Source organism: Hylobates moloch, unplaced genomic scaffold (genome assembly GCF_009828535.3).
Source record: "Hylobates moloch isolate HMO894 unplaced genomic scaffold, HMol_V3 SCAFFOLD_4, whole genome shotgun sequence".
Classification (NCBI taxonomy): domain Eukaryota; kingdom Metazoa; phylum Chordata; class Mammalia; order Primates; family Hylobatidae; genus Hylobates; species Hylobates moloch.
The window spans coordinates 41,817,736-41,829,743 of NW_026652279.1; the positions used below are offsets into that span (position 1 = coordinate 41,817,736).

Below are 12,008 nucleotides of genomic sequence, written 5' to 3' on the forward strand. Positions count from 1 at the left end.
AAATCAGGCTTTTGTCATGTGTAGCAGAAGTTTATTTATTTGTTTGTTTGCCAAATTGTCATGGTTTTTTTTACTGGGTTTGTGTGAGTTTTTTTTCTTAAGGTAGTATAGATGTTTTACAATTCTGTGTAATCAAATTGGCATTATTTTTCTCCATGGCTTAGCTCTTTTGTCTTCCAAGATTTGCAGAAATACCCGTGTTTTCTTCTGGCACATTTATTACTTTTCTAAAAAAAAAAAAAAAATACCCTTTGGTAATTTTGGTGTTTATTTTGTTTTAAGGTGTGAGATAGGGATGAAATTTGCCTTAATCGTTGTATTGATAGGTGCCTACCCTTTCCCATTTCCTTCCCACAACCTCTCAAGCAAAAAAGGTATTCTCTTACCTAATCCACACACTCTTTACTATTAGTACTATATTCTCATCTCTAGCCAGCCTGGCATACCCATCAGAGAAAAGATAGCTATTTTGGAGATTTTTTTTTTTTTGAGACGGAGTCTCGCTCTGTCGCCCAGGCTAGAATGCAGTGGCACAATCTCGGCTCACTGCAAGCTCCGCCTCCCGGGTTCACGCCATTCTCCTGCCTCAGCCTCTCTGAGTAGCTGAGACTACAGGCGCCCATTTTGCCAGTTGGAATGCCCAACCCAATTCTGATGAGAATCCTGGGTTACTGTGTGCTCCATTTGATGTCTTATTGCTGGGACCTCTAATATGTTGCATTGCATTCTATCAGATTTTTAAAATTATATCATGATTCTATTTAAAATGTAGCCTCAAGTCATTTTATTTCCTTGACCTCAGAAGTTATCTGGAGATAACACATCATACTAATGTGTTTTCCAAAGGTAGGATGGAGTTATCTCAGCTGTTGTTGAGTTGTTGTTACATGTGATCAAAATTTTATCACTTAAATTTCTTACTCAATGTGTGGTTTTAATGTGGAGTTCATAGAAGATTGGTTATCAATGATTAGAGAATAGTTTATTAATAAAATTAATAACTGGGAAAGCTGAGTCATAGAGAGAAATACTCCCTAAATTATACATTATGTAATTTTTTTTGGAGGTTTCTAAGTAAGATCCACTTGTATAATAGCAGATTCCTTTCAAAGGACTTCTGGCATTGACGGTTTTGCCAGTTTTTTGGAAACCTAGTATCAGTTATTTGAGGTTAGTAGATTCAGTGTTTTCAGCTCCTGCCTCCCAAATGATGCTGCGTGTTCTATTTAGATTTTTTAAAATTTTATTTTATTTTTTAATTTGTTTTTGTTTTGTTTTGTTTTTTTGAGACAGTCTTGCTCTGTCACCTACACTGGAGTGCAGTGGTGCAGTCTTGACTACTGCAACCTCCGCCTCCTGGGTTGAAGCGATTCTCATGCCTCAGCCTCCTGAGTAGCTGGGACTACAGGTGCATGCCACCATGCCTGGCTAACTTTTGTATTTTGGGTAGAGACAGGGTTTTGCCATGTTGCCTAGGCTGGTGTTAAACTTCCGGGCTCAAGCGATCCACCCACCTCGGCCTCCCAAAGTGCTGGGACTGCTGGCATGAGCCACTGTGCCCGGCCTATTTAGTTTTTAAAGTTTACAATTTGTGAGTATTCTAGCGTTGTGTCTGATAATCCAAAGGAGACAGATTACATTAAGGAAATAGCAAACCTGAGATGTTTCAGAAAATTATGAGCGCTAGAAATGCTGAATCCTGGTCTTCTCAAAATATCAGCATCTTCAGCCTTCTTAATTATGTTGTGCAGGAAGCTTCAAACAAAACTGAACTTTGGAACTGCAAACATACTACTGTTTTCCCTACATATGGTGTTTCCTAGAGATGGGCACTGTCCCCTTGGGGGTTATTCCCTGTGGCTATTTATTTTACATTAGAACATTTGTAAATTTAACAAGAGCATTTATTGGTGCCTTCATATTTCTCATAGTGTAGCAAATTAGATTGTTCAGCCTATAGCAGACATGGTTTCATTAACCTTCCTTTGATGTATTCTGCTGTGTTAATGTTATGAATAAAATATGTGGCCAGTAAAGGGATATCACTACTTCCAATGCAGGGTTGCATCTCAGTGTTGATTCTTTTTGAGTTCTGTTCAGTTACACTTCTTTAATTTCCAGATGTATTACTGTCAAGTTTGATCTGGAGTTTCTCTGTTCTCTCATTCTCAATAGTACATTGATACTTTGATTTTAGTCATAGGGCCTTTGTTAAATTTCATATTGTGGGTTTGGTCTATCATTCCAGCCCAAGTTCTTTAAATTTGTATTCAATGTTTCATTGTAAGCCATTCTTCTAGGTCTGTGTCAATCTTAGGTGACTGTGTTGAAATCAGAGGTTATAAATTGACAGCCAAATCTATCCCATGATGTGTTTTATTTGACAAGCACATTCTGTTTTTGTTTTTTTTAAAACTAGAATGCTTGTAGTTAGTTAAGTTTTGTACTGCGTGATTTACCAACTATTGCCCCTTATTGCATTACACAATTTGGCTTCACACTTCTACATTTGTTACTTAGCTGTTGATGGCATTTGCAACCTGTAATAAATGAAATCATTTATAAAAATATTGAGACAAGGGAAGGACAAAGTTTATAGTCTTATAACTAGAAATCTCTGTTGAACTTGGCATTCATCTTTTAATCTTACATATAGTTTAAATATACAAAAATAAATGTGTGTGTGTGTGTGTGTGTGTGTGTGTGTGTGTGTGTAGGAGACAGAATCTCACTGTGTCTTCCAGGCTGGGTTGCAGTGGTGCCATCACGGCTCACTAGCCTTGACTTTTGGGGCTCAAGTGATCCTCCCACCTTAGCCTCCCGAGTCGCTGTGACCACAGGCATGCGCTGCCAGGCCTGGCTAATTATTATTATTATTATTTATTATTTTTTTTTTTGAGACAGAGTTTTGCTCTTGTTGCCCAGACTGGAGTGCAATGGCACGATCTCGGCTCACAGCACCCTCTGCCTCCCGGTTCAAGCCATTCTCCTGCCTCAGCGTCCAGAGTAGCTGGGGTTACAGGCATGCGCCACCACGCCTGGCTAATTTTGTATTTTTAGTAGAGACGAGATTTCTCCATGTTGGTCAGGCTGGTCTCGAACTCCAGACCTAAGGTGATCCACCTGCCTCGGCCTCCCAAAGTACTGGGATTACAGGCGTGAGCCACCATGCCTGGCCAATTTTTTTGTTTTTGTTTTTTTTTTTTTGTAGAAATGGTGCCTCCCTGTGTTGCCCAGGCTGGTCTTGAACTCCTGGACTCAAGTGATCCTTCTGCCTTGGCCTCTTAAAGCGCTGAGATTATAGGCATGAGCCACCATGCCTGGTTCAGCCTTTATATTCTTAACTGTTAGTATGATTGTTTAGCAAATGAAGTAAATTGGAATGTAGTGGTATACACATCTCCAGGTTGTTCGTAAGTGTATAATGATTAATTTTGTAAAATGGATCATTAAAATCAAGAAACTTTGTGATTGAGTAATAGTTAAAAAAATGGTTTTGACATCTGTGTTAATGACCTTTCTAATACCTGAGACTCACTGTTCTTTGAATTCTATTTAATACAGCAATCCTTTTCACACCAATTGAGCATTCTGTTTATTTGTTCTCTTTATTAGACCTCATTTACAGTGGAATTGATTGTTTCTGAATATTGATCTCTGCATTTTTTTCTTTTAGCCTTCAGCATTACTCTTGTTACCCCTAGTTTTGCATATCATCTTATCTCTTACTTTACAAGAAATAGGATCATCACACATAACTCATTCAGTTTACATTTCTTTCCTTTTCCCTAATACCTAATCACTTATTAGATTTAAAGAAAAAAAGATACTATTTTTTAAGGATGAAAATAGCTAAAACTCGACTCTTTATTGTGTATTAGATAATGTATTTAAAGAATTTCACATTGATGATTTCTTATAATATCATGACAGTTCTTTAAAATGGATACTGTCGTTAGCTCTATATTGCAGATGAGGAAATTGATGCTTAGAGAGGTTAAATAACTTGTTCATAGTCACATAACTCCTAGTAACAGAATTGGGACTTCTATATAGTTTTATGTGACTCATGCTAATCTTACTTCTTAATTCTATGCTATATAGTTTGTCTTTGTCCTTGTTTCTTCCTTCTCCTGATTTTCTAGAATCTTGCTTCTTATCCTATTTCCCTCTTTTTTGATATGGATCTCGCTCTATCTCCCAGGCTGGAGTGCAGTGGTGCGATCTCAGCTCACTGCAACCTCCGCCTCCTGGGTTCAAGCAATTCTCCTGCCTCAGCCTCCCAAGTAGCTAGGACTACAGGTACCTGCCACCATGCCCAGCTAATTTTTTGTATTTTTAGTAGAGACGGGGTTTCACTGTGTTAGCCAGGATGGTCTCGACCTCCTCACCTCATGATCTGCCCGCCTCTGCCTCCCAAAGTGCTGGGATTACAGGTGTGAGCCACCAAGCCCAGCCTTTCCTCCTTTTTTTATAACTTTATTCTACCTATGTCTACTTAGCTTACAAATAAATTTGGGTCTCTTTTAGCCAGTAAAAAGTGCAAACAAAAGCCCAGCAACAGTGTTTCTTTGACTTTTGTTCCCCTTGAGTTACCAACTCCCAGTTCTCTCCTTACTTTCATCACCAGAGACTTTGTGAGAATAAACTGAATTAACTACCTCCTATTCCTCACCTGCCACCTGCTCACTTGTGAACCCAATAAAGCTTGATTGCTACTGGCACCATGGTCTGAAACCTCTTTTTCCAAGAGCATCACTGAACCAAGATTTAGTCCTCATCTCGTCTGCTATTGAAATGCTTCACAGTTTCACCTCTCACCCTTATAGAAATTTCCGCTTTGGATCGTCGATGCTAATCTTTCCTTGCTTTCTTGTGCCTCTTAGTTTTTTCTTCATGTTTGCTAAGTCCCCTATGTTATCTGCTTCTTAAATTTAGTGATTTTCGGGATTCCATACTCAGTCCTTTCCTTACTCTCCAACTCTGCGTGGTCTTCTTAGGTGAACAAGTCTGTTCTCATGGCTTCAGCTATTGCCTGAATCTCAAGCTGTACTCCACTCTTGCTTCCTGAGTTTTGCCTTGACCTCTGTTTGCAACCACCTATGTAATATAGCTACTCAAGGTGTTCTGAGATTCATTAAGTAAAAGTTCAAATAATTTTTCCTTCAAACCTTTCTACTGTTTTTGCTTTCTATGTCTCATCACCTACTTGGTTGCCCAAGCTTAAAGACAGTTAAATTAATCTCAATCTCTTTGTTTCTTGGATTCTCTATTAGTCTCATGTTCAACTAGCCAGTATACCTACCCTACCTTCCCCCTGCTTTAAAAAAAATTCCTGTTGCCTTATGCCCTGATCCAGCCTTTGGATTCTTGTAGAAGATTTACAGCTGCTTACCGTGCATTCATCCTCACCTTCCCAAGTCTCCTCCTCTCCATACCCATTTTCCATAATACTGTTTGAGTTAAAACAGACGTGTCAGTTTGTAATCTGATTTTTTTCTTCGAGCTTTATTGATATAATTGAAAAATAAAAATGTATATATTTACTGTGTACATGATTTTTATATGTGTATACATTGTGAAATATGTAATACTAAGTTTTAAAGAATGCTCATTGCCCCTACACTTAATTTAGTCAGCAAATATTTACTGAGTACCTACTGTGTGCTAGGCACTATTCTACATGGAGATAGAGCAGTGAATAAAACAGACAAAAGCCTTTGCCACCATGGAGCCTTGTCTAGTCAGAGGAAGCAGATAAAATAAAATAAACTATGTGGTTAGAAAATGGTAAGTTTCATTTTTAAAGTGGGGAAGGCAGATGGGGAATGTGGAGGTGGAGGAATGGGTTGTAATTTTAAATGGAATGATTAAGGAAAGCCATGCTAAGAAGGTAACACTTTAACCAAAGATTTTGAAGGAGTTGAGACAAATGAGCTTTGAGCATGTCTAGGGGTAGAACATTCTAGGTTAAAGGACTAGAAGCCCTGAAGTACAGAATCCCTGAATGTGAAAACGTACCATATGTGTTCAAGAAATAGCAGGGAACTAGCTTGGCTAGAGAAAAGTAAGCAGTGAGGAGAGCAGTGGAGTAGAAGAATAGAGGACAGAAATAATGAGATGGGTGTGTAGTACCTTATAGACCAATGAGGTGGAGTAGAAGAGATACAGTCTAACTTGACTTGATTTTAGTTGATAGTAGACTGGAAAGGAATAAGGGTAGAAGCAGACCATTCAGGAAGATATTACAATAATCCACGTGAAAGGTGGTAGTGGCTTAGGTGAGGGTTCTAGCAGTGAAGATGATGAGTGGTTGGATCCAGATAAATTTTAAAGGTGGAACCGTTCATATTTCCTGGCATTTGGATATGAGGGTGTATGTGTGGGTATAGGGGTGTGTGTGTGTGTGTGTGTGTGTGTGTGTGTGTGTAAGTATAAGAGAGAAGGGGCTGGGAGTTGATTAAGGATGATTCTAAGGTTTTTAGCCTGAGCAATACCAGATACACAGTTGGATATACTAGTGTGGAGTTAAGGGCAGAGGTCTAGTATATGTGTATGTATTTACATATAATCAGTGTATGGTAGTGTTGAGCCATTAGACTGGATGAGATTATCAAGGGGGAGTGAGTTTAAAGAACAGAAGAGATCTGAGGACTAAGTCCAGGGATCTTCCAATTTTTAAGAGATCAAGGAGAATAGGAGGAAGCAGAAATGGAGAAAAGAAGAGTTGTCTGTAGGGTAGGATGAAAACCAAAAAAGTATAGTGTCCTATGAAGTGAAGAAGGTGCTTCAATGAAAGGAACATGATTGACTTTTCCAAATGGTAGTGCTAAGTCAAATAGATGAGAAGAGTAAGATAATGACTGAAAATTGGCTTTGGATTCAGCAACAAGGAGATTGTTGATCTGGAATAATTTTGGCATAGTGGTAGTGAAATTCTGTTGGAGTAAGTTTTAGAATAGGAGAGAGGAATTGGAGAAAGTCAGCTTAAGGAGAGGAGGCAGAAATATGGTGGTGATTAGTGTGGGTAGAGGTAGTTTTTTTTTTTTTTTTTTAAGATGGGAGAAATAATAGCAAGTTTATGCGCTGATTGTAATGTTTCCACACAGAATAATTAACGCAGAAAGACAAAAAAATTTCTGGAGCAATGACCTTGAGAACAGGACCATTTTTGTTTTTGTTTTAACATGTAGTGATGTTTGCCTTAGGAAGGAGCTGGGTTAGCTTATCTCTAGTTATAGAAGTAAAGTAAGAGTATATGGAGATAGATGCTGGTAGGTTAGTGCTTGTAGTGATGCAAGCAAGGTCATCTGTTGAGGCTGAGGACAGAGAAGGAGTGTTAGAGGTTGAAGAGGAGGAAAGAAGAAATTAAGTGGTCTGGAAAAGTGAATGGACCAGGAAAGTGTATAATTATTGCTGGACAAATTGATTTTGAGCCAAGGTGTGGCTCTGTCACCCAGACTGGAGTGCATGGCATGATCTTGGCTTATTGCAACCTTTGCCTCCCAGGCTCAAGCCATTCTCCCACCTCCTTCTCCCAAGTAACTGGGACTACAGGTGTTCACCACCACACCTGGCTAATTTTTGTATTTTTTGTAGAGATGGGGTTTTGCCATGTTGCCCAGGCTGGTCTCAAACTCGTGAACTCAAGCGATCTGCCTGCCTCAGCCTCCCAAAATGCTGGGATTACAGGTGTAAGCCACCACGCCTGGCCAACAAATTAAATTTTGATGATGACTTTTAACATGAGACCAGTCAGCATAATTAGAGGTTTCTTTGCAGCCATGTTGAGCTCTTTGGTCGTAGACATGGACTGGGCAGAAAGCTGAACTCAACCAGGGTTGTGGAAAAGCCACAAGCTTTTTCTTAGATATTTTTGGCTTTGTGGGCTATCTAGTCTCTGTCACAACTACTCAGTTCTGTCACTGTAGTCCAAAAGCAGCCATAGACAATACTTAACTGAATAGGCGTAGCTCTGTTCCATTAAAAGTTTATTTTTAAGAACAGGCAGCAGACTATTCCTGTTGTTTGTTGACTCTTGTGTTAGAGAGAGAGGATAATGATGGACTGTGGAATTTAAGCAGGCTAAGGAGGGAAGAGAGGAGAACATAAGTGCGTGAAGTATAGAGAGAAGGTAGTAGGGTCAATGGAATGATGTTTCGCTATTTCCTAATCTCTGCTATACTCTTACATGACCTTATGTTTTGAATATAGTTTTCTCTCTCTGCGTGAAATGCTCCTTTTATACACAGTTTAGATGTCATCTCTTTATACTTTTACTCTTATTTCCTCTGCTGTGGCCATTGATAATATGGAAAATGCTCAGTAAATGCTGAAAATTGAAATTCTCCACTTCAGTTTCATAGGTAAGATTATTTCAAATTGGGAGATTGTGAGTTTGTTTATCCACAGTATTTTCCACTCAGTAGCCAAGTCTATGCTTGAACATGGTGATTCTCAACTTTGTTTTCTGCTTCAGTTTACCTGATACTGGCCACATAAACAAGGTAAGGGCAGTGCCCTGCTCTTCCTTCCTATTTGGTGCTTAAGTTAGAATGCCTCTCTTTTTCTCCACTGGTGTTGGGTTGGTGTCTTTATGCTGCTGAGCATGGATATTTAAACATATGACCTGTAATAAGCTTGTGAGTATGGTAACACGTTGCCTTATAGGTTATTTTTAAAATTTCAGTTAATTACAGAAGACAAGTGGTTGTTCTATCAGTTATATACTATCAGGTAACTATAAGATCTTTTTGTGTGTGTGGAGGTTAGAGACATTTTGGACTGTTTAGTCTGACTTTTCATATTGTAGTTGAAGAGACTGAAGCCTAGAGATGCAAGTGACTTGCACACACCAACTAGCAGAGCTAGGGCTAGAAATCCATGTTTCTTAGTTTCAGATTCAGTACTCTCCCTGCCACCATGATACTTATCTTAATAGGATATGAGGACATTGTTTATCAGCCTAGAAAATATTAAATTTTATGACAGGTGATATCCTCTAAAATCATGGTAACCAAAATAATCGTTTAAATGTAATTGGGAATCTTAACAATATTGAAATGACTATTTTTTCCCCATTGAATTATTAGTAAAAAGGTGTGGTTGACTTGTTTTTATTATTATGGTTATATTCTGAAGTAATTTTATATAATTAAAATTGACACATTAATCTTTAAAAATCCAAATAAGTAAATATCTAGAGAATTTACTCTAATTTGAATATTTAAAGACCAGTTTCTAATCTGTTTTGTTTTTGTTTTTTGTTTTTTTAATAAACTCTTTCAGAAAGATGAGGTCTATCTTAATCTGGTGCTGGACTATGTTCCGGAAACAGTATACAGAGTTGCCAGACACTATAGTCGAGCCAAACAGACGCTCCCTGTGATTTATGTCAAGGTATGTAAAAACAGAACAATTTTCCATTTTAGAAAACATTTTTTATGAATCAAGGAGAGCCTCTTGTATGTTTTAACTATATTATTGTATTTAATACTCAGGGAGAAAAACTGTAAAGTAGGTATTGTTGGAACTTTGTTAAATCCTCTTACAGTTTTAAAACGTGAAGTGTGCACCTTTTGAAGTTTTATAACTCAGATAGTAAAGATATTCTGGTAAATTACAGTGAATATTTTTCACAGACATTTATAGATTTTATTTCTGCTAGCCGTAGTACATTTTAATTTAACTGCTGATATCTTTATTGTGCCACAAACCAAAATAGGAGCATATCATATAAAATTGTAAAATATAGTTATAAATATGTTCAAATTCATTTGTTCATAGATGCCATTTATATATTTGTTGTCATCTGTAGCTGCAGCTTAAACTGTTGGTGATTTTAAATATGCACTGGGTGTTGTTTATTTTTTGGTGTCTAATGTCAATGCCATCTTGTTTATTTCCTAGAACTCATGGCAGAATGGCTAGGTATTTATCTAGCATAATTTGTATTAAAGTTGTGGTTAGTTATTAGTAACAAATTATTAACTATGGCATTGTGAAAACTAGTAGTTAAATTTGAAAGTTCAGATATCTAAATACGATTTTTAAATTTAACCCTTAATGGAAATGACTATAGAAAATAAAATGGCATTGACTCTGAATGTCTTATGGTTAGAGTTTTTGAAGTCTTAATTGTTAAAAATTTAAGCTTCACAATAATAACAGGGTTACTGAAGTAAGACCATTAATAATAGAAGTTCTTTGGGTGGATTTTGCATAAGCTAATAATAACAACAATAATAATAATAGAAGTTCTTTAAGCACTTTTGTTAGCTAGATTACTTTGACAAGGAGTCATATATATATAGTATATATAATCTATATAGTGTATATATAATATATATCTTATATATAAACTATACTGTATATAGTGTATATAATATATATTTATATATAAAGTATATATACTATATATAGTGTATATCATATATTTATATATATAAAGTATATATACTTTATATATAGATAAGGATGTTCTTTTTTATTATTTTTCCCTCCCTCCCTCCCTCCTTCCTTCCTTCCTTCCTTCTTTCCTTCCTTCCTTCCACTCCGTTGCCCAGGCTGGAGTGCAGTGGCACAATCTCAGCTCACTGCAACCTCCGCCCTCTGGGTTCAAGTGATTCTTCTGCCTCAGCCTCACAAGTAGCTGTGATTACAGGCGCACGCCACCCTGCCCAGCTAATTTTTGTGTTTTTAGTGGAGATGTGGTTTCACCATGTTGGCTGGGCTGGTCTTGAACTCCTGACCTCAATTGATCCACCAGCTGGGCCTCCCCAAGTACTGAGATTACAGGTGTGAGCCACTACACCCGGCCAGGATATTATTTTTTTAAATGTAATTAAATTACCATTGTCATACCTATGAAAATAAATAGTATTTCATTAGTATCATTAGATACCCAGTTTATATTTGCCTATGACATAATTTTTTTAAGTTTATATATTTGAATTGGCATTCAGTTAAGGTTTATATATTATGATTGGCTGATGTGCCTCTAATGTTTCTTTTAATCCATACGTTCTCTTTTTCTCTCTCTTGAACTTTGTTGCTAAAGAAACCGGTCATTTGACCTATACTTTCTCGGTCTGGATTTTGCTGGATTTCTGTAGTGTAATTAGTATGTTCTTTTGTCATCTGTATTTCCTGCAAATTGGTGGTTAGATAACTGATAATTAAATATATTTTTGGTAGGAGTCAGGACCACTTCATTTGTAGTATTGAGTGCTTTCTGAAGGAAGAACATAATGTCTTTCTTTTCCTGACATTAGTAGCCATTGATGATCACTGCCTAAATTCATTAATTCATTAAAGGTTACAAAATGTTGATAGTCTACTGTTATTATTCCTTCTTAATTTATAGGCTGGAATAGTTTCATAAAGAGACATTTTCCCATATCAACTATTTGTGCCCTGAGATATAGTTTATATAAGAAAGACAGGGAAATGTATTTGATCCCTTTTCTTTATTTACCAAAATTTATAATAATTAGTCGATTCCATAGCATCCTCCATAGGTACCAATGAGGTGTTTTGTTGTTTGTTTTAAAGTATCTTATGTGAGTCTTAATGATATTTGACAGTTTCCTTGCTTTCTATCATGACAAAGTATTCCAAGTTCATCTTACACATTTCTTCCTCAGACTTAGAATCAACCTTTTCTTCAAGAAGACCTTGTTCTTTTAGTGGGAGGTGGTATTTAGAGACCACAGTCTGGATGCTAGAGGTGCTAATTGTCACAGGGTTGGTTATTGTTTCTGGGTCTTTTTAGTGAACAGAGCTAGGAAATATGTGGGTAATTTTCTCAGATGTAATGCATCTTCTTTTTTTCCAAAAATAAATACACCATGAGTTCATACTGATACTTTCAAATAAAATTGATGAGTTTTTACTTAATTGTAATAATCTTATATTTGTATTTCCTTTCTCTTACATTGAAAATTTCATTTCTCAATGATAGTAGTATAATTAATAACTTATTCTACCCAGCACCCTACATAACCATC

General features: G+C 36.9%; 1 protein-coding gene across 2 annotated transcripts in view; it reads left to right on the forward strand.

Moving 5' to 3' along the window:
• GSK3B (glycogen synthase kinase 3 beta) overlaps positions 1–12,008 on the forward strand; it is a 288,377-nt gene that overhangs the window by 182,500 nt on the left and 93,869 nt on the right. For both annotated transcript variants that reach the window (XM_032150081.2, XM_032150082.2), the window contains one exon: positions 9,289–9,399. In XM_032150081.2, coding sequence (XP_032005972.1) covers positions 9,289–9,399 — 111 coding nt within the window. The remainder of the gene's footprint in view (positions 1–9,288; positions 9,400–12,008) is intronic.